Below are 23,850 nucleotides of genomic sequence, written 5' to 3'. Positions count from 1 at the left end.
TAGAAGCAATATTGAAAATGTTGACTCAACCTAACTTTGAACCTAAACAACAAGCAAAATTGTGGAATTGTGGACAGCTCAGCACGGCTTGATTATTTTAATTTCTTCAAAACTAATGATGTATAAAAAAATGTCAGCCCCCGAACAGTGTGTGCAGATGAGAAATGAGCTATTCAGACCAAAAATAGTTTTTTTGAACCAGTCTGTAAACATGTTAATTTTTGCTGTGAAGATGGGCTTTTTTGAATGGGTGTGTATGTGGCTTTCGGTGCTTCTGCAGCCAGCCTCAAGTGGGCGCTCGAGGAACTGCAGTTTTTAGATCTTCCGCATTGGCTTTATTTCTCAAGACTGGAGGTTGCCACTTGGCAAGACCATCATCCCCAAAGGTTAGACCTGTGTCAGATGAAGCCAATGGGTAATGAAATTAGGGATTTATTGTACTGATGTAGGGACTGAAATATCTCCATACTGTTTTCAATGGAACAGAATAGTTTCTAAAGGATGCACAGAGGGCTAGCATTCTGTTTACAACCAAAGCACTGCTGCTTATCTAAGCTGTTTATGCTCCTGAAGTGTTTTCAGTCAAGACTGTGAAGCAATGCACAACTTGCAACCCACTCCTTCACCAGTGGAAATCTACAGGAAATCCCTTCCTTCTAAGGACGGTTTCAGGTTGTCAACAAGATCTTTTGGTCTTACTCCCAATTTTCCCATTTTGCTATTTCTGTGTAATGTTTTTTGCCTGTGATGAATGAGGCACATCAGCAGGAGCATATAGTTTGTAGAAGCAGGCACTTAGTGCACAAGGCAGCTGAATTACTGTCATTCTCACAGATTAACACCAGACAGCAAAAAAATCACACACCCTTAAATTACATGGCAAATGTCCCTTTTTTTTAAGCTACAAAAAACTACAAAGCAACATACTTCCTCCCTCGCATATCACACAGCCTAAAACCAGTGCATAAAACCACACACGCCCTGCTGTAAACAGTATAGCGAAAGATGTGCCTTGGTCCAGTGGGACATGAGATAACTGTGTGTCATGTTGTATAGCTATGGAGGTATTTACACTGTAAGATTTCTTTAACACTCCCTACATAATTTACTCACAGTTATAGTTGAAGTTTCTTTACTGCTACACTATACAGCATTTCCCCCTCCACCATACAGTTCCTTTGAGATAGCCTAAAAACAAAGGATGTGAGGAGCAGTGTTGCCGTAGTAACTGTCTTTCCTGTAGTCTGCCTGCATCATTCTAGCTCAGCAGGTTCCCATGGTGCTGACTGTCGTGTAACTGAACTTAGATATGGATGCTCCCGTTGCCATAACATCCTCCTCAGTGTCTCGTAAACCCCGGCGGCGTCGACGTTTGCATGGTGCAGCACAGCATGAGAACGTGGCGAGCAGAGCATTGCGGAAACGTGTGTTCATGAAACAGTAAATAATGGGGTTGACGCAGGCGGAGGTGTAACATAGCAAATGGATGAAAGCGATGGGTGCCCCTGAGAGGGCACGTTTGGCAGAGAGGTCATCGAAAGCCCGCCAGGTGTTGGCACAGTACAGAGGCATCCAGCAGAGGAAGAACAGGACTACAATGACCACCAGCATACGGATGACACGCTTCTTGGCCTCCAGCTTGGCACTCGATGTGTTACTGCGCGGCCTCTCGGTCTTGACCGCTTTGACCGACGCCGCCATGCTAGACATCTCCATGGAGTGCGGCCCCTGGGCAACATTAACGTAGCAACCATCGCCGTCATCGCTACCAGCAGACATGGTGGAGGTCAGGCCATTCTTTACATCTGTATGAGAGAGCAGGACAAAAGGTAGAAGGATTACTGAGGAGGAATGATGCAAACGCACCTACTCTGGTTTCACATTTAGAGAACACACCATATTGATGCCTCTTGATGCAGTACAAAGGCAAATAAGATCATCATCAGTATATTCTATATTGTGTTTTTAGGGCTTTTAGATGCTGTTACTGAGAAGATAGGATAGTTGTTAGAGAAAGAAACTGAGAATAGGGAGTCGGGAATGATGTGAACCAGCACCATCTATTACAGACTATGGTAGCCTTGGTACATTTGGCGTTAGCTAACCACTTAGCTAAACCAGCGCCCTTCATATGGTTAATTTAATGTCTGAAATTGCTGCTGCAAGGTAGTTGTCAGACAAAGAGGTTAACTGCACTCTTCAAAAACAGCTCAGTTTACATTTTCCACTCCAAAGACTTCTCAACGAGTGATTCATTTGATTGTTTCAAGAAAACAGGGATGCAACTTTTTTGTAAAAAAAAACACTATTTACATACATACAGGCCAAGATCTGCAAAGACTGCTTTGTCCACAGGGGTCGCAAAATCAACAACCAAAAGTTGCTCATCGGAGATGGAGATTAAAGTTGTGCAAAAATACCATCAGTACCAACACTCGTCTTAAGATACAGTCCCTCTTGAATAATATGTAACGTGAAAGTTATGCTCTCAGTTTTAGATAGACCTTTCAAAATTGGTACTACCTCTTTTAAAGAAGTCAAGTTAAGTCAACTTTATTTATGTAACACATGTAACACAACCAATGTTCCCCAAAGTGCTTTACAAGGCAAAAAGTACAAGAAGACAACAATAAAAAAAACGACATATTTATATAAAATAGTCAAGTAAAATCTGTCTGGATATGGGGGCGCCATTGGCCTAGGGGTCTTAGCACGCGCCCCATATACAGAGGCTATTACTCTCGTCATGGAGATTGCAGGTTGGAGTCCAGCCTCAACCATTTCCTGCATGTCCTCCCCCACTCTCTACGCCCCGCTTTTCAGCTGTCCTGTCCATTAAAGGCGAAAATGCCCCCAAAAAATATAACTTTAAGAAGATTAATGTTCTCATCTTGAGGAAAAGGCCAACAAGAAGATACTAGTCTTCAATAAAGATTCAAAACATTCAATGGTGGGGACTGATTGTATTTGAAGTGGTTAGCTATTCCAGAGATTGAGGGCAGCTATCGCAAAGCCTCGATCATCCCTGGATGTTAGGTGAGTTTTAGGCACATCCTGGTTGAACTCAGTGCTCGAACTGGAGTACGGACATGGAGAAGATCAGCCAAGTAAGATGGTGCCAATCCATTGAGGGCGTGCTACTTCCTTTTCTTTCCAGTCAGGAGGCAAGCAGCTGCATTTTGAGCGAGCTCTAAGTGCTAAATGAATGACATTTCTAAGCCAGCATACAAAGAATTACAAAAAGAAATATACTAATACAACTTCTGTTTCTATCTAGTTCAAGTGCTGGGAATGATCCAAGTTCACTTTTTAATTCCTGATAACTTCTCACTGTGATGACTGTGAATTATCCCCAGTGGTATACTTTTGTGTTCCAGTTTTTGTTCCAGTTTTTGTTTGTTCCTGTTCAAGTGAAGTATATCAATAATTTGTTACCTACAGTTCTGCCCCTGGGTTGAATAAAATATTTGGCCAGGGAAACCATGCTGTTTTCTTACAGCTTGTTAATTTAAAAACACATGAGTTATCCCAAGTAGAACAGAGCAGTGTGTTAACACCCACCCTATGATCAGGTTTGTTTCGACTGAATCATAGCGCTCTAAAGAGGAGCAGCTCCCTTTCATGGAAAAATAAGTGACTTGTAATTCTTGCTAAGCCACATTAATCATTTATCAGAGGGCATTTTTATTTATTGAGAAAATGAAAAGTCCACCTCTCTTCTTTAGAGTACACTAATAACAGTAGTATTAGCTCTAAAGCAAACAAATACAAACAGGATCTCTACAGGAAGTGAAGGCAGGCAATTTCTGGAAATAAAACACATTTTCACAGAGGTTATGATGTAAGTGATTTATTCTTCTCTCCTTATTTCCCCTTGCATGCTCTTTGTCTCCAAGCTCTCTCTCTTTTTATATGGACAACCTTTTTCTCTCTGAGACCAAACAGATGGTGATGTCCGGGCCTGCAGCTGCCAATCCCATCCTCTAATGGAGCAAACACACTGAAACACTCTGTATGCTTGCTGTCAGCCCAGGCACACTCTCGTGTGGTCACAAAAGGCTATGTACCGCTTAACCTGCACACATTACAATGATTGTAGCGTTAATGAAAATGTCTTCTTTTAATAAAACTCCTCTTCATCTGCATAAATCATGTGGAAAACCATTAGAGCCTGGCTGGTAGGTGCTGGATGAAATGACTTTTATTAGGAGAGACACAATTTGACTTAAAATTAAATGGCATTTTCATCAAAACATCATTAAACTCAAAAATGAATTTCTGCTTCAACCATAAGTTTTTGTTATATTTAGGTCTTCCCACTTTATTAGAATAAAAGACCATAAATGTCAGTGAGGTGCTATGAGAACCATAGTTTGAGTTGTTTCCCTAACCAACATGGTAATCTTCTGAGGTCAATAAAAAGTTTTCAATCACAGCTTTGTAGCAACTTTCTTGTTCTTTGCTGGTGAGTGTTGAGACTTTTGAGTTATCACCAGTGAGAAGAGAGGGTACAATTTTATAAAAAAGCTGATGTCTTTTATATTTTTGCTACAGGTGGATCTGTCAGAGCTTTTGCTGTATAAACAAGTTCTTAATCATTTATTTGCTATTCATTGACTGAAGGTTGATTTTATTTCTATCTTGTATCTATTAATCTTGTTTTTATTGATTGTTCATTTCTTGTTTTTACTGGGGGTTACCTTTAAGTTCTCAATGGGGGAGCCAGGGGGTGGCTGAAATCTGATTGGCCACCTGAAATTCTTATCCATGATTGGGTATTTGCCTTATCATACTTATATTGAAATCAGCTTTTTGTGTTGTGTTTCAAAAAGCTGCAGAGACAGTTGCTTCTTTGCTTTTTTAAAAAAACATTTTTTAATATTATGTTATTTTATTTATTTTCAACTCTTCGATTTTAATTATTATTACTATTTTTTATTGCTATTTTAGTGATTTGATTTATCTTAGACTTTTATCTTTACCTTTTATATTTCCTTAACTAGTCATGTTTTATCTTTTATTTACTTATTTCTTAACTATTTCCCTTTGTTGTTTATTTATGTACCTTTTATAGCAAAATGTATGGTGTGCATTACTCTCTACCTCTATATCCATTTCTACTTTATGTTTTGTCATGATATATTGGATTTCTTTATTCTTCTTATTTTTTTTCAATTGCTGTGCAGCACTGAATTGCATTTGATTTGTATGAAAGGTGCTATATAAATAATGTTTAATTGATTTGATTGATTGCATTTCAATTTTTTTTTTATTGATGCTTTAAAGGGTGACTTTGAACAGTCATCTTCATTTTGAGTCCTTAAAGAGTTTAGCTAAGCAGATTCAAATGTTGCCACTCATGACACACAACTGTTAGTACTGAGCACTTTTACTCTGTTTGTCATGTCCTGTCCATGTCCTGTGTGCTTTGTTGGTTGTTGTTAAAAGGAGGTTGACTCACTGCAACCATATACAGGTACAAATAAAGTAACCTTAAACCTTGAGCCTCTTGCTATTTGTATATCTCTGCACACTGGTGAACAATGAAATGTAATGCATTTTCTAATGCATACATGTGCTGACATGCCACAAGGATCTGGTGTTTTCTATACTTGGTGCAAGTGGCCTCACCAGTCGAGTCCTTTTTGTGGCCCATCTCAAACTGGATGCCTCTGTAGAGCTCTCTGGAGATGAGTCCATAGGCTACAATCATCACCACCCCTGGGATTGCAAACAGCACAAGCAGCAGCAGGATGTACCTTAAAGACACAGGAGAGAGGTAAATGACTACATGTTCAAACATAGTAACAATCCATGAAGTCCCAGTGTATGTCTTTCATGTTCTCATGTGTGACAATAACCTACACACGAGAGGTAAAAATCTATGCATGTACCAATATTTGAAAGTTCTGAAGAATTACCCACAGACCCCAAGAGCCCTTTAAACTTGATTCAACAGTTCCAAATCAAATCTGAAACAAAATTACAATACAATACTAATGTCAAAATCCAATGGAATTACATGCTAGGCATGCTCCGATTATTAGACCTATTAGCAATCCTTAATTAGACAATAAAAAGCAGACACATACATGCAAATTACTAACTTTAACTGTGTAAAAACATTGATATGTACTCAACATTGCCTGAAATGACCCTGAAGCCTGCTCTCTCCTAAGTCCCCAAAGAAAAACATCTTCGCTCTTCCCTCATCTGCCAAAAAGGTTTCCAGGCTGAATAAGAACAGGCTCCAGGTCCAAACATGGAGATAAATGAGATGCTCAAGTGTAGTCTGACTTAACACACAGGTCAGACTGAGTTCATTTAAAGTGTATTTGATACAAAACAGCACATTGTGCGGACAGCAAGCACTACAAGAGTTCTACGGATAAATGATCTGACCTCAAGTGTTGTGTTTCACTGCAACTTATGTGCTGCTGTGTGTTTGGTTACTTTGGAAATATTACAAACACTTCATCAGAGAAGAAAAAACTGCTAGTGTAGCTCTTTATGGATAATATACAACAACACACACAAGTTTTGTTTGTTCGTCTGTTGTTTGTTTTGTGTTGTGTACACCAAGATAGCCCGATATACAGTTATAATATATATAAGTTAACAAGAACTCATGCTAAAGGGACTCTATGTTGCTGGAGGTGCTCACCAACTTGTCCATTTGGTGATTTTAATTTAAGATTAATGAATGAAATTCCCAATGTGTAGGTTCTTTTCAATCTTTAACTCTTCCTGTCCCCTTAAAGTGACTAACCATAGACCATTCTGTAGTCTCTGAGCTCCCTTGTCTCATAGGTTCCTCGTAGTTGCTGCCGTAGACGGCCTGCTGCTGTGGACGTGCCAGACTCCAGCTGCTACAACTACTATTATCTGTCTCACCACTATCATCTCTCTCTATCCATCTTTCAATACCCTAGTTCAGTCGAGGCAGATGGCCGTCTAACATGAGTCAGCTTCTGCTCAAGGTTTCTGCCTGTTAAAAGGAAGTTTGTCCTTGTCGCTGTAGCTTGTGTTACGGCAACACTGTCCAGAGCATGGGTGTTATGGCTGTCGAGCTACAGGTGGGCGGACCTTCCTGGTCAAGTGACCAATTGACCAATGAGACGGTAACTGGATTAGCTCAGACAGACACCTGCTGAAGAGGCGAGAAGAAAAGAGACGCCGTTGTCGGAAGCTGTGAAAAACATTATTGAAAAGTTCCCCCCTTGTTCCTGTTGAGTTTTTGTTATGTGTTATATATGTTACCTTAAAATGAACTGTCATCTGAAACCCTGAGGGGTAACAAGAAGGAAGCAGCGTGAGCTGGTCCTCCGTGCATGGAGTCCTGGAAAGAAGTCGCTACAGGTAAGGTCCGCCTTTTGCTTGGCAGCCACCTGATTCCTTCCTATATTATGGCACGGGCAGCCAACGCTTGGATGCCCTAGACCGAGCTCGTGCCACTGTTGGGTTGCCGTGACACTTGCTAAATGCTTCAAAGTGCTCTGCTCATGGTGGATTAAGATGAGATAAGACTGAGTCCTGTCTAAGATAGGACTGGATCTTCTCCTGTCTTGATGTTGGGTCTTTGTCAATAATATAACATAGAGTATGGTCTAGACCTGCTCTGATTGATTATTGTGTGATCTTATTTGGTCTGGTGTGATCTGTTGTTTATCCTAGCTTATGTTAGATAACCCTTGATAAACTCTGTGTGAATGACCCTCATTAAGTTAGCCAGCTATTTCTGTAACTCTGTTACATCAGTTCCACAAAGACTTAGAAGAAAAATCGAGTAATTTTGATAGATCTTTTGATTTTGGATTAATTGTACTAACCTGCCATCACAAGACAGCAAGCCCTGTATCTCAAAATACTAAAAATATATATTATTTAAAAACATAACCAAACTTATCTTCAGTAATAAGTTTAAGAATCGGCTTCGTTTATAAAAAAAAATACCGGTTACTTACCAGGCCTGCTGAGCCTTTGCGATGGGCCACTTGTGGCGACACTGATGAGCCGTGGTGTTGTCTGGACGCTGAAAAGCCTCCAGGTGACTGATGATGGGATACGGGATCATGATGGTGAAGGCCAGCACCCATGTTACAGCAATCACTTTATAGGCATGAGAACGCGTCTGCCACACCCGCGACTTCAGGGGGTTACATATGGCACTGTAGCGCTCTATGGCTATGGCAACCAGGCTAAAAGTGGAGATGCTCACCGATATTCCTGTTGGAAAAACAAAAAAGATTATTCAGAAAGTAAGCAAACATCCATGCTGCTGGTTGTGTGCAGATATCTTTTCTTATGATGAATGAAAAGTTATTACAGCTCTGCGCTCAGAATAGAGTTTGGAGCGGTATTAAATTTGACAAACATGTTGTAGATGTGCACATACTATCTGCAATCGTAACAGAGAACAATATGTGTAGCTCCATAGAGATGAACCAGCAAATGAATAAATTGCAAATATGGGCGGTGGGGATTCTTATCTGAGGCTCAGTCTTGGTGGAAGAAATCATGTTGGTCTAGACCACTGATGTGATCTGTCATCTCCCTCCTGACAGGGCAAGACGGGAAATTACGCTTTACCTCTCTTATGTCCTCGGCAACAACACAAACTGTGTGTGTGTGTGTGTGTGTGTGTGTGTGTGTGTGTGTGTGTGTGTGTGTGTGTGTGTGTGTGTGTGTGTGTGTGTGTGTGTGTGTGAGTGTATGTGTGAGAGAGGAAAAGAAAGAACCCAGGGATGCAACATGTTGTCTATACCTTGGAGAGCAGCTTTAGAGAAGATTCAGCTGAAGCAAAGAACAATCAGCCATCAGTTTCTCCCCTGGGACTTCACCATGTTCCTCAGTGCATTCAGACGAGGCCTCTCTGTCTTTTAAAGGCCATGCGCTCCATATAATCCACCTTTTCTATCCAATTCTAAGATGGCTTTTCCACTAGGTCCAGCTTAATGTCACTGCTGTTGTTGATTGTGAGTGTCTTTAACTTTAACATAATCATTAAGGTATTACTCTTGCTGTTACTATCTTCACTGATGCTCCTTTTTTTCAATTACTTCTCTTTGTCCTTTATGCTTCGATTATCTTTAAGCATGAACTCATCCACTATCCATTTTCGGATTTGCTTTCAGTCCTCTTCTGAAGGATTTCATTTATCTTTGCAAGAGGGCATAAAAATAGCCCATTACCTGGATTAGTTCCGGAGATCTCAGTTTATTTTTAACCCTTTAAATTCAGTCTTTGAAAGCATAATGAGATTTTCTTCTCTGCCAAACTCCCTCTGTTTTCTTTCCTTGTCTGCTGTAAATGTCAAAGATGACCAAGCATGTGACCCCGGTATTGTCAGTGCACATTTTTACCATACTCTTTATTTTATGCAACCATATGGTAAACTTAACACTAGGCAGAAATACTGTACTTTTTTACACAACTTTTGTTTTGTTAATTCTTATATCTCAAAGTAATTAAACTAATGTTGCATAGTTTAAGTAGTTTATACAAACCTTAACAAAAAGGGACTTCATAAAAATGATGTTAATAACTTCCTCTACCACTCATATACAATTAAAAAATAATACATTAAAGGCTATATTCATTTCAATCACCTGGACTATATCCAGCATCATTAGCATCGACTAAGTTGATTCTATAACCTTCTTTTTTGCTACAGCTTGTGTACCTCTGCTTGCTTTGAATTCATACAACCGAAAACATTGTGTCAACTTACTTACTTAAAAACTAGTGGCCACACATTGGAGACCTCCACACTCACTCTCTTTCCGAGTATGGGCTCTGACATATTTGGACATTGTTTATTTGGAGTTGTCGATAGCCAGAGTCCACGGAGCAAAAGACTCTGCTATACAGGCTTGGTACTCACTTCCTACCAGCCTCCGTGGGTTTCAGGTGTAGCATGGAACTGAGGTTTGTAGTTCTGGATCTGGGGAATGGGTGGGTTTTATTTGGTTTAGTTTAGTTTGTTTTGCTTTGTTTTGTTTTGTGTGCTTGTTTTTTTTATTTATTTATATATTAAATAAATGTATTATGATTATTACTATTATAATCATTCTATCTTAATTGTGTATTTGTAAATAAACCTTTGTATAAGTATGTGAACATGCACTCTATTTTTTGTCTATTCATACTTTTTTTGTGTTTTTTTTTTACTTTATTATATGGAAATAAAAAATAAAATAAAAATTTGATCACACAAAAAAAACGTACCTAATTATTAATACAATACTCAAATAATTATAATTTAAGGGAATTATCTTTGTATGCTGAGGCCAGCAAGCTAAAGACAGAAGCAGGGTTAGCTGAACACAGCGATTGGAGGAAAGGGGGAAACAGCAAGCTGCCTCACATCCAGAGACTTTGTGTCTGGTTCTAAATGTAAAGTTCTTCAAGATAAGAAGTACATTATTTGACAAGAGTGAAGTCCAATCCAAAGTCCTTCTGCCTGCAGCCTAAAAATAGGCCTTCATGGGAAGCGTCTGGTAGAAGACCGAGACTTAGCTTCTCTTCTTTTAAAAATAGTTGAGAATTAAGTGCCAAAGAAAGCAAACACGAAAGCAGGTCTTTGTGACTGTATATACCAAATACATTAATTGATTAACAATGAAAGATGATAACTTATGGCTTATGACTCACCTCTTTTATGACAACTGTAGAAATGACACCTTCCTTACTCAAAGCTAATGCCAGAGACAAACAGTCCCATTAAAAATGCATACTAACTAACCTTTCTCAGTTGTTACATTCACACGAAAATGGTGTGTGAATGTGATACCGATTAATGGCATTCTGTACCTGTAAAGTGGGTTATTGGGGGTCAGAAATCTTGTTAACTGCCTGATTGCATCTTGTTTCAACATTTGTTGCCTTTCAGGTTCACTGGCATGCTAAATCAATCGAGGGTTTGTTTCTGAGTAGTTTAATTTCAGCAGTATGGCTGACACGTCCCTCCGGCCACCATGCAGACCCCTTTTCATGTCCTTTTGGATGCTTAGCTTTTCTCAAAGGATTAGCGAAGCAATCAGACTGAAATGTCATTTGCTTCTATTTATACCACACCCACACACAAAAAAGCACTGTCAGGTGTGAAGGCTGACTATAGCAGCAAAGAATGTGAAAAATAGGTGTTAGGCCGTTCCTTTAACATACAGACAATTTACACTTAAAATCAAAGAGTGACATCCTTTTTTTTTATTTAACTGGTTTTCATTTATTTAAATCCAGCCTTTTGTTATATTGGTAAAAACCCTTCACTTACTTTTGACTCAGGTAATTATTCCACACATGTCCGTCCATATTCTTGGTGAAATTCAAATCATGACAAGTACCTCTAACCTTCTTCAAAATGTGACTGACTTCTAGCCTCAAAGCTGTCTCTACATCAGCTATTGAAAAACAGCTTAAATTCAGATCTGATTGGATAAAAATGCCAATACAATGCAAATTGATGCTGAGGCAAAGCTTAAAGGACAAAAAATATTAACTGGCATTGAGAGGAAAGTATTGTATTGCGTGCTTCATGAAAAAAGGGTTTTCTTAATCTAAATCATACGATTATACTGAAATAATTTGATTTATTCAGAGAGCTTTACTAACTCTAAAATAAAAAAATATGTTTTTTTGTGAAAGGGAAGTTAAATTGGAAGTGTATTTACTGTAGCAATCTAAAGTCTTTAAGGATTTCTAAAATGACTCAGATTTGGTCAACCTTTATTGTGCCACGGCTTTAATTTCAATATAAACTACACACTGAAAAATCCCTGTATTGTTCTGTAAAACGGATTCTATTACAGTCATAGATATATGAATGTATTCAAATCTATCATTAGATTTAAAGATAATTTATCCAATGAGACCCTTAAATGTTTTTTGTGTTAGAATAAAAATGTCCCTTCTTTCATGTATTCTTCATGTCAGAATAAAAATTTTCACTCCTTTCATGTTTTTTTTTTGTGTCAGAAGCAAAATTTTCACCTTTTTTTATGATTTAACGTGTCAGAAGCAAGATATTCACTTTTTCTTTTTTTTCCGCATCTGTAGAAAAATTTTCATTTTTATCATGGTTTGTCATGTCCTTAGCAAAATTTTCACTTTTTTTTTGTCAGAAGCAAGATTGTCACTTTTTTAATCAAAGCTATCACATTGATTTTAAACGTAATTGTTAACTTACATTACTTTAGTTTAAAAAACTACTGATTGAAAATATGAAGGAAAGTGAAGACAATAAGAAAACATACTTTCATATGACCGATAACTCTCTCTCTGTTTTCAGTTGTTGCAACTCTTTTGAAGGTTAGGCGTTATCTTTTCAGTGATCTCTAATCATGTCCACAGAGAGGGGGAGTTTGGCTCCTAGAGAAACACCATGGGAAAGTGAGCTAATCATTGGTAAGAGAGTATCCTTTAGCATCGTAATTTAAGCATATGATAGTTATCAGTTAAAATTATGATTTGGCAAGTTGCTGTTTGTGGGGAAACTGTAAGTGTCATTCTTTTAGCACTCATTAAACCTACAAGAGCTACTTTTTTCATGCCCTCATCATGGCCAACATTGCAACAATTCTGACCACCCTATAAAGAGAAACATATCAAGTTGACAACTGTGTTCTATTGTTTAACATCATTTTTTTTAAAACTGGTAACTATCATGTTTAATCTGGCAAAATTTAAACAGGCTTAAAAACTATTTATCTCTCACATCTTTTCTAAATAAGCTCTCATTGGAACATCTTAAAGCTGGGGTTGGTAATCAGATTTAGATACACTTTTTGTTATACTGGTTAAAATTATTTTTATGTCCTGATGGCAATCATTACATAATGTGTTCTTAAAAAAGAGCGAAGAAAAGCTTCTATCTACAGCTGGAGTAAACCTGGGAAAACACCAACCAATCACCGTTTTTTGGGACACAAAATTTTAAACCATTCAAATCCCTTCCTGCCGTTCTGCCCGCCTCCTGCGCGTACATTTCCCCGGCGTGCACTCCGAGTCCCCATCTCCTGCCTCTGCTTCCCCTGACTCTACTGACTGCCCCTCTCGCTCAACCTCGGGCCTGTCCCCTCTGACTCGGTGAGGTGCTTTGCTCAGGACTGTAGTCCGGATCAGAGTCTAAAAAGCTCTCACCACGGGGGCTCTGACAAGCAGAAGAATGAATGACATTTAGTAAGTCCTACAGAAATGTAGATGTACTGTAGCGTCTGTCCGGATGCTGTAGGGATGACGAGCCGATTCGTGAACACGTTGAGTTTTAATAACCGCTCACTGTCGGCCGTGATCACGCCAACCAACAAAACAACAATCAATGTTTGAATGAATGAAAAACTTCTCCTCTTGTCTCTCCTCTCTCCCGCTCACACACTCTACACCTCTCCTGATGCCTTCACTGACTGTCAACACTGTAGGAATTAAGAACATCTACACTGAACAGGTTTAACAAACAGTAGAGCTGTTACAGTATTATATGTGTTAGAACTTTTCTCTTGATATTGTGTCACCAGTACAACTGGATAATGCTAGCATGACAGTTGTGAGTACTAACAGCAGCCATGTTTGTTTGTGCTTTTAACTTTCACTATGATAATGTTTTGGTGAGGACCAGTTTTGAATCAGTCACGATCATATGGTCACAAGTCAGCGGCGCTCGTGCATGTGAGCGGGGGGGGGGGGGGGGGGGGGGGGCGTCGTTTTGGAGGAGCTCTGAGGGAGGAGGGGAGGGGTTAGACGGAGTCCTGAGGAAATGCTACATTCAAATTCATGCTCGTTTTCCGAGACTGCCAACCCCAGCTTTAAGTAAGGGGACATCGCCTCTCTATGCAGATCAAAAGTCTTAATTTAATTCTAGCCCCATTTCCTCACCCATGCACCCTTCTCTCACCCATGAGGTAGGAGACAATTTTGCACATGGTGGCCCCAAAGATGAAGTCCTTGAGGATGCTGGGGATGAGGTTGAAGGGCATGCAGAATATAGCCATCATCAGGTCGCTGACAGCCAGCGACAGCAGGAAGGTGTTGGTCACGGTGCGCATTCGTTTATTGACCGTCAGCACCACGATGATCAGCAGGTTTCCAACCACGCTCAGGAAGAAGATGAGGGAGTAGAGCAGGATTCGCAGTGTGTGGTCCTCATCTAGAAAGATAAAACAAAGGAGTAAGAGATATGTTTGAGCATGTAGCCAATTTGTCTTACATCACGATGAACATGGTCGCACTTTCTTGATTGATCTTAACAACCTCCAGCCAGTAGCGCTGTTAAAAGCTATTTCCCATGACTTCTTCTGTGTTTCTGTGTGCCCATGTTCTGCCAGCCTCAGTGTAAAAAAAAAAAAAAACAGGGTCCAGGTTTTACTGCCTGTCTACCTCTCAGCCATTAGCAGCTTCACTAGATCATATCCTGTAAAGTCACTGCTATCAGCTCTCTCTGTTATCTCCACCTCACCCCCCACTTGGACACAACACTTTTTAACAGGTTACCTGCGGTGTCTGAATCCTGAGGATTAAAGGCAGCCATGTGTGCTACATCCCCAGGACACACATCACACCACATGTATACCCCTGAACTTCACTGACACAGTTGTAAGGGCACACGCAACTAAACTAACTCAAGCAGTAATCTCTTGAAAATACATCAACACCACTTTCTCTACAAAACAATGTTCCCTTTCTCTTGTATCTCTTTGGGACTCATTCGCTGCACTGTACGCCCACTTCTATGAGGCAATGGCTACAATGTGTTCACTTCTTTCAGGCACATATCCTTGACATGTACTCTTTCCATCTTCTCTTCTTCATTTTTTTTCTGTCCATTTCCTCCCCATCTGCTTTCAATAACAAGTACAGAGCTTAAGAAAATATAGCAGCAGAGCCAGCCACATACATGACTCATACCTGATGACATTTTTAACACTTTAAAGTGCCTTAAAAAAAACTGCTTACCATTTTAAGCAACAACCAGTGAGTTTGGACCATTTTATATAAATCAGGGTTTATATAAATATATAAAGTTCCATGGTTGGCCATCTCAGTTTTTCATGAAGGGTCAAAGTGATCACATTTAAATTAATTTCATCATCAAAAATAATTAATGACACAAATCATAATACATGTAATCCCCCTGGCCTATATCACATCTGTCTGAAGGATAGCTGACCAATACAGATAGACTTTAATCTGCCTGGAATGTGCGTACATAGGATGGAGTATAACATGTCTATTGACTTATCTCACCTTTGAATTGTTTCAGTATAACGTACAGGCTTAGCGATAGATCCACGCTCAGCTTGGTCAGCAAAAGTCAGCCAGTCATCTCTCTCTCCTTCTCTCACATACACACACACACACACACACACACACACACACACACACACACACACACAGTGTTTCATTTATCGACATGAGGCATCACCATCTGCCTCACACTCCTATGCGCATAAAAAGCGGTAACCTCTGATATGGCTGCTTCTGCTCTCCTGACAGAACATCAGGGCTTCTTCACAAGAACAAGCCTGCAAACGGCGGCAGCTCCAAGTGTTTAATTTTGTGTTTGTGCTCGCATGTGGGCGCACATACATACATCTGCATGTGCATAATGAAAATGTGCAGACACATGATTGGAAAGAGAGAGGGACCATCACTCTCTTCTTTATTACTGACTACGTCCCTCTCTCTCTCTTTTTTCTTGCTTAATGAAAAATGTTATTCTGGCTCCTGCGTAATTGAAGTCAATTAGCTCTCCTGTGTGTTCACTGGCCGTGCAGGACACACCGAGTGCGCTCGGCACACTCACCACTTCCTGCAGGCCAGAGTTCCAGTTAACTGCTCGTGTGTTGAACTGAGACATGTTGTATTGACCACTTATCTCCCTAGTGTTTTAACTGCATTAATGGCCCTAAATGATGCACACTGATTAGAGTTTTCTGCCATATTGTGAAAGTAGTTCTCTTGAAACAGAGGTGAGATGTTTTTGTTTTTTTTACCTCCCTACAGTCTTTTGACAACTTTAGTTCTTTTTTAAGTTATATTTTTGGGACATTTTGCCTTTAGTTGAAAGGACAGCTGAAGAGGGACAGGAAATGTGGGGAGCAGAGAGTGGGGTAAAGGATGATTTATACTTCTGCATCAGATCAGCAGTGTAGCCTACGCCTTCGCACGTAGCTGACGTACACCTCTGAAATGTAACTACCCGTAGAATCGACGCGGACCACAATCCCTGTGATTGGTCCGCTCGGTGGCATTGTATTTCCAGCATTTAAAGCACTTCCGGGATCCCCGCTCATCGGCCGCATATCAGCCATGTATTTCATCTCCTCCTCTCTATTCTTCCCAGTAATCAAGTCTGTATGATAAACAGCAACATGTATCAGCTGTAGATTAACATAACACACTCTGAATCTCTGTGGAAAAGTAAACAGAGATCGTAGCAGGACCGGAAGCAGGCAACCCACTAACAGAGAGACAACACTGCCCTCAAGCGTTTCGGCAGAGACACATCGATGCACAAGTATGTGGTGCTCATGTCTGAGTCAGCCCCTGCTGCGTAGGGGCGACGCAGAAGAAAAAAATCAGCCTTATGACATGCAGCAGATGGTGAAGGCTGGGAGTTGAACCCATGACTGCTGTGACGAGGACTATAGCCTCTGTATGTGGGCCACACGCTTAAACCGCTAGGCTAACAGTGCCCTGTTACCAGTTATTTTGAAAGGTAATGTTCTTCACTCCTCTCCACAACTCTGTCCGCTATAATTTGCCCTACAGTAGCAGTAATGCAGGGCTCACGTGTTTCTGTGGGAAGATTTTTTTTTTAAGTTATATTTTTGGCTTTTTTGCCTTTATTGGATAGGACAGCTGAAGATAGACAGGAACTGTGGGGAGTAGAGAGTGGGGGAAGACATGCAGGAGATGGTCGACCGGCCGGGAATCGAACCGGCGATCCCTTCGACGAAGACTGTAGCCTCTGTATGTGTATGTGACCGCTAGGCCACCAGCGCCCCTCTTTGGGAAGATTTGGTGGAAGTTTTTTCCACTTTGAAAACTTTCAAAATCTTGCTCACCCGCCTCTAAAATTTCCTACCCCAGCTTTGATCGATTTGTCTATATACAATGCAAATTCATGACAAAAGTTATCTCAGTGCAGTCAACATAAAGAGCAGGTCTGGACCTTATTAGTTTCTATATTGTTTGGAGAGACCCAACATTGATCCACCATTGAGCAAAAGCACTTGGCACCAGTGTCAGGAAAACCTTTTAACTGGCAGGCTCTTTGGTGAACAGCCAACTGCCATGACTAGATAAGCTGAGAAGATGAGAAGATGGGGATAGAGGGAGATGCAGAAATAAAGAGCTGGATAGAGAAACAACAAACAAAGAATAAATCATTATCACATCAATCAGTAGCAGGATCAACAGTAGAATCAATTAGACAGCATATGAGACTTTTTAGTTAAGACAATTGGGCAAATGAGTTTACATTCCACCACAACATTCATGAAATCATACAGTGTATGCCAGACTAAAGAACTGTCAAGTGGAGAAAGCAATGTTACGCACGCCCCTACTTATTTTCCAACTCCACTTATGCATGTTGATAATGGCTGGTGAGGGCAGCACACTGCCTGAAGCTCACTCCTGAGGAATCTCTGCAAAATTAGCAAATAGAAGAAGACGTGTCTGCAGATACAGAAAGTGCCACACACTTCTAGTGAGTCATAAGTGGTGATTGAGAAGTATTATTTTCTATGACTCTAAATGATGGTTTTTAAGGGAATCTGACTCATCATGCCTTGAAGTATGATTAGTTTTATATCAGCGGCTTGCCTTCTGGTGCAGGGCCAACCCACATAGCTCCTTTTTATTTCTACCCTCAATTTCAGTCTTATTACCACCTGAATTTTCCTCACATCTCCACTGCTGTTTCTGCTAGCCCACATCTTGGAACCAAACTGCACTCAAACTGCAGGATTGATGTTTGCTTCACAAGATTCATGGGGTTGTTTTGTTTCTGAGGAAAATACCTCACAGAGAAATATCAAACCCTGAAGCTACAAATCTTTACAGGTGAAATTAGGCCATCACAAGAAACAATCCTGCCTGTTTGGACTTGTTTGGTTTCAGTTTCAACAATTTATTTGGAGTACTATATTCAGTGAGAGAGCCAAATGACAGAAGGAGAGCCTGCAGCATTGGCGCACTGGAGGTGTGGAGGGGTAGTTTTCTGAGTGTGTGAGCAGTGACTGCCCTTGGCTATGGTTCACAGTCTGCTCTGTGTTTACAGACTAAAAGCAGTGGAGGGAAAAAAAAAAGTGAGCAAAGTGTGGAGAAAGACCTCTAGTTGATTCTATAGAGCATTACCTGCATGTAAGGTCACTTTTGGTTTCATCACATACATACAGGAGGTCTGCATTAGTGGACAGCATTGTGATTTGTACATACTGCACATTAGATTTAGTTCAATGTGTGAGATTTAAACTTTACATCTCTGTGTAACATCAAATAAAAAGCACCATAATTGTTACATTACTTGCACTTAAAGAGTTGAATGTGCTGGAGAACAGATTCCCTGCTTACAATAATAGAAACTTAATAATGAAGTCAAGGTTATTATTAGGCGTGCAGTGAGAAGTCTATGAATTGATAATGAGAATTGTAAATTGTCCATGAATATTTGAGATTCCCATCAGCTTCCTCTCAATCACTATAGAACACATTTTATCGACAGTGAACCGGCTTCTGTCTAATACATATGAAATGAGCGTCTCTTTGGTATTGCTCCACCTATCAGGGAAAAGGCATTTTCTACTCCCATAAAACTGATGCGTGGGTAAATGTCACAGCTGGCGGCTCATCCAGCACGGTAAATGTCATATAAACCTTGCCCCTTCGCTACGCCAACTGCAGCCCGCAACAGTTGATTGAAGAAACCACAACAACGCACAGGCAGCGGTCTCTGTGGTTAGGCTACCAAACAACATGTTGTGCAACAGGCATGTATTAAACACCTCAGCCCTCGGCAGGCAGTGAGATGAGAGGGTGTTAGTGATGGACATGCACACCAACAGGAGTGGTGGAGTGCTCAGAGAAGTGGTGGGAGACAAGAGAGAAATAAAAAGCACAGAAGGGCTTAATTTTTGTCCAAATGTCTATTGTGAGGAATAAACATGCTTTTAGTTCAGGGTTTTAAATCTTTTCTTTTTTTTCCCTCTGGCAGTGACTGATAAGGCTTGCTTCTGTTGCCATCCTCAACATCATTTTCAAAGTAACGACCTCCTGTTGTTGTGTGATGATTTGCAACCAGCCAGCATCCACTAACATTTTTACTGTCTCTATAAATAGTCATTCATCTGTGTCTTCTGGAGAGAACAAAGTGAGACAAGGATTTCTTTACAACCACTTTAACTGATATCAGGTCCAAACAGGGGTGTCACATCATGTGCTATGAAGTCTACAGGTTTTTGTTCCATATCGCACTTCAATGCATTCACTGTGACACCATATAAAAGATAGTTGTGTTTGAGTAATTTTTCTTCCACCTGTGAGGGAGTTTTTTGTTTTTTTTTGCTTTGAGTCGCATTGCTGCTGTTTATTGGCTTTGTCAAAGGGGGAAAGGTTCCAGTTTGACAAAGCAGTATGATGTTCAAGAAGTCATGCTTGTATAAATACTCCTATGACAGAAGCCAGCAGTCTAGTGTTGTATTGATATAAAAATGTATAACATGTCCCTAAGAGATTTTAAAAGACAAATGTGTTTGACATTTACCAGACAGGGAGGTTGTCTGTTGAAAACCTCTCAAACACATCTTTCCTATAAAAAAAATTAGTAATCTCAGAGCTTTAGCATCTTTGAAGTCATCTTATTGAAATAAAAAAGCTCTTCCAGAGACACAGAAGACATTATAAGATGTCATACTCAGTGGTGGACAGTAACAGAGTAAATTAACTTGAGTACTGTACTTGAGTCCTTTTTTTGAGCATCTGTACTTTACTTGAGTATTATTTTTTGGGGGAACTTATTACTTTTACTCCACTCCATCTGAAAGACAATTATTGTACTTTTTACTCCACTACATTTCTCTCAATGCTCTAGTTACTCACTACTTTTGCTTTGGAGTCAGCTCATGAATTTCCTTCTCTTTTCTGGAATCTGATCCCTAAGACAGTAAAATGTGTTTGTGTAGTTCTGTTTGTTTCAGTGGTTTAGTCGTACCTGTATATTGTGCATCTCCATGGTTGAAGGTGGAGCAAACACAGAGCAAATTTCACTCAGATCAGGCAGTTCATGTAGAGGTGGTAATGATGGCTATAATTCTCCACCTGAACACCCATAGCCATATCTTCAGCCTGTGTTAGAGGTTTTTGAAATGAAGAATGATACGTATCATTTGAAATGTTCTCCCTGTTTCCCTCTCTCTTTCCCAAACATACAAAAATTCACTGTCCAACCTGAGAAAGCGTGTTGAGCTACGTAACATTTGTTCCATTCAAGATGAACATTTAAAACTAAGTTGTCTGTGCTTGGAGTAACTTAGTGTCTGTTTTTATTACATGGTATAGTTTTGACTGCACTTATCTTTTGTGAAAATACAACGTTTTAAGATATTTTTAAAAAGTACTTTGAATACTTAAGTATTTTTGAAAAGAAGTTCTTCAGTACTTTCACTCAAGTAATAGTCTGACAGAGCAACTTTCACTTGTATTGGAGAAATATTTGACATGGAGTATCTATACTTTGACTTAAGTAATGAAGCTGTGTACTTTGTCCATCACTGGTTATACTGCTCATATTGCACATTCAAGATATTTGTTTCAGCACTTCTCCCATGAAGACAACAATATCCATCTTTTCTGTAAGTGCCCTTAAACAACCTTTGGTAATGTAACCCACTTGAGGTAACAGTGTACTCAATGTTACAATGAACCAGTGTCTAAGTCTGAAAAGGAGGGGTTAAGAAAATGATTTGACAGACGCAGTAAGAACTGGAGCCACAATGTATATTAAATGAAAATTTGCATTAGACAAAATAAATAAAGTTCTCTTACTTCTGCATTAAAGTGCTTCTTCAATGGTAAATGCTATAAAAGAGGTTTAAAGCTGCGGAGGGCAACTTTGGAGAAATGAGTGGCAGTAGACTTTTCTAAAGAATCAAAAAAGGCACATGTCAAAGAAACCCCCCAAAACACATTAACATGCTCCAGCTCAATAACTGTGCAAGATGACACCATGAGAGAGTGCTGGGGACCAGAGCACAGAACACCATCATATCGTACTACCTTGCAATGATTTTCTCGTTCAACGAGATCTCTAGCTCTAGGTTGTTGAGGACTCTGTTCATTACAATGAATTCAACCCTCATTTTAGCATCTGTCTGAAACACTTTATTTCAGCTACTGTCTCTTTAAGCCCCCACCAGCACTCCAGAAGCCTACTCCACCATTGCAATGCTATAAAAATCTTGTTTCTCTGTTTGAAATGACAAATAATGAAATATGGCCATATGTTTTGCACCCCAAATCTGAAAGGGACAAAAAAATCCTTAGCAACAAAGACCAGAGCAGGTTGTTTCTGTTCAGGAAGTGTTAATGTTTACTTAAAGGAGTTTTGTCGATATGTGATGTCATGGTTTGAGAAAATCTCATGTAATTCTCGTGTGACTTTTTGAACAGGCTGTTCAGATCAGTCTCATCCAGGGATCGCTCCACCACATATGAACCTCGCAGTTTGAAACGTAGCCCATGTTTAGTAACTTCCAACATTTCCACTTAATATTTGTTTTTAAGATGAACCATCTTCATTTTTTTCAATAATGATTTATTTTCAAAGTAATATGCTACTGATACCCTTCTGTGTTTTTGGACACTCCTATATGTCATTAAGGCCACTTAGGATGCTATATGTCCTTCTGTTTTATGGATTAGTTGGTTTCAGCAAGTTTTAACACAACAACAGCCTGATTTGCCAGATTTAAAAAATGTTATCCAAAGAGAATTGAATCATTTTTGAAAGAATTATCTATGAGGGGTCCTTGGCACATACCTTGAAATCCTTTCTCTTCAGACAAATGCTGCTAGAGCTCAGGAATCTGACGGTGACACAACTCAATCTGATCCATAAACTCTCATATCAGAGTGATTGATAGAAGAAGAAGACTGAAGGAAAAAGAAAACGTGGCGGAGTAAGTAATCAAATTCTTGAGTGACGGAGTGAGTAATGAGGCTGACAGCAGCTGTACAGGGTCAGACATCCCCATCTTTTCCATGTGAAAGATGGCCAAGTGGTTGTGTAATTGAGAGAAATATAAAGAGTCACATTAAAAGGAGTGATAATCCATGTGGATAAGTGAAACCACTTGGGGGGGAAAATACAGTTTGTAACAAAATGAAAACCACATAAATCTCACTTTTAATGTCAAGGGTGTTCAATCTGCAGTGTTTTTGAACACATGTAGTCACACTCACACAGATCTTATCCACACATGGAACACTGACAAACAGCCAGTAAGAAGGGGAGATGGATGAAAATAGCACGTGTTGATTGGTAAAGTCGCAGGCAGAGAAGGGACTGATGACGCACTTTGATGTTCTTACTTGATGGCAAGATCAAGTGAAATCAGTTTTATTTTTATGGGAGCGCAGAATCACTCATTTCCCTCATATGGTTTGAGAGTCTGCGTCATTTATGACATGCAGACATGTCAATTTGGAGAGAGTGGGGAGGAATATAAAAATGGAAGTTAAATATAAAAACAGCAGGAAGCAGCAACATGAACATGTGGCACAGAAGCCATCTGACCTTTTTGAGAATAAATCCCCTGTGTGGCCGGTATTTCATTCCTGACTATGACACGCGCACTCACTCTCTGCTCTCTGATCCTTCTATCACTGTTTCTCCTTTATGTTTACCCTTTTATAAACAGGAAGATACAACACAGCTCAAGAGGGAATAAATCACACCCTGTCACCGTGAACTGAAGAGGTCTGTTCTGCTCTATGAACACAGATTGCAGCTGTGCAAAATGCTTTCAAAGGGCTTGGCTTAATGTAGGAGCATCATACATTTGAATGTTAAATCTGAATTTCAAGCAATTAGAGGAAAAATAATCAAAATGCTTTTCTCTTCAGTGGCTGTCTGGTAATACCTATAAGCCCTAAACATCCAGATCAACCTTCAAAACCATCCTAAATGAAAGTTCAGGGTACTTTAAAAATAATTTAGGGCGTTTTTGTATCACAGTTGCCTTCTTGACACCACAAGCTGAGAGTAACAGAGCATCTCTCATTAGATAATCTCGAGTCAAAAACACACACTGGCAATAAAAACAAACTATGATCACGTTTCGGCCTTTGAAATAACCCCTAGTTGTTAAATGATGAGTTATCTCTCTCCGCTCACCTTTCTGCCTCGCGTGCGGAGGTGTAAGGATTGAGGAAACGTTGCAGCAGGTGATGTTTGAGGTCTCCAGGCTCCCGTTACCGGCTCCAGATTGCAGTGCATCCGTTTGCGCTGCAACGCACGCCGGAGACGCAGACGTCTCATTTCGCGCACAAATATCCATGATTTTCATTCAAAAATGCTTCAAAGCGTACAAAAAGTTAGGTTGAGGTCTTCTGTTAGTTCTCTTCTTGTCATCCAAAGTGGGGGAATTACAACATACAGCACACTTGAGACGGAAGTTATCACTCGCCAACTTCTAAACCCCCGCGAAATCAAAATTGGACTGACTTCTTTCACGATTATTTTCCCGTTTTTACGGAGGATGTGTCCTACTTGGCATCACACGCGTTAAGCAGGGATGAGTGCACACGAGGAGAGAGGAGGAGCGCGGCGCACTGCTGCGCTCTGTCAAG

General features: G+C 40.0%; 1 protein-coding gene across 1 annotated transcript; it reads right to left on the bottom strand.

Annotated features, from left to right (window-relative positions):
• Positions 1–380: 380 nt before the first annotated feature.
• LOC117819859 (cholecystokinin receptor) lies at positions 381–23,850 on the bottom strand. Its single transcript, XM_034693350.1, has 5 exons — positions 23,396–23,850; positions 13,892–14,143; positions 7,965–8,226; positions 5,632–5,759; positions 381–1,805 (listed from the first exon to the last, which is right to left on the bottom strand). Exons 1-5 carry the CDS (start codon positions 23,565–23,567, stop codon positions 1,264–1,266), a joined length of 1,356 nt encoding a protein of 451 aa, XP_034549241.1. The 5' UTR covers positions 23,568–23,850; the 3' UTR covers positions 381–1,263.

The sequence above is a fragment of the Notolabrus celidotus genome, chromosome 10, assembly GCF_009762535.1.
Source record: "Notolabrus celidotus isolate fNotCel1 chromosome 10, fNotCel1.pri, whole genome shotgun sequence".
NCBI classification, from domain to species: domain Eukaryota; kingdom Metazoa; phylum Chordata; class Actinopteri; order Labriformes; family Labridae; genus Notolabrus; species Notolabrus celidotus.
The sequence above is the reverse complement of the archived record's forward strand: the minus strand, read 5'-3'. Positions and strand labels throughout refer to the sequence as shown.

Bases quoted from the DNA above. Each gene is read 5' to 3' on its own strand.
- LOC117819859 (XM_034693350.1), bottom strand. From the start codon at position 23,567: ATGAAAATCATGGATATTTGTGCGCGAAATGAGACGTCTGCGTCTCCG. The intron at 14,144-23,395 runs GTGAGCGGAGAG...TTATCTTTCTAG, and splicing joins TCCGCACGCGAGGCAGAAAG to ATGAGGACCACACACTGCGA. The intron at 8,227-13,891 runs GTGAGAGAAGGG...TTTTTCCAACAG, and splicing joins AATTGTCTCCTACCTCATGG to GAATATCGGTGAGCATCTCC.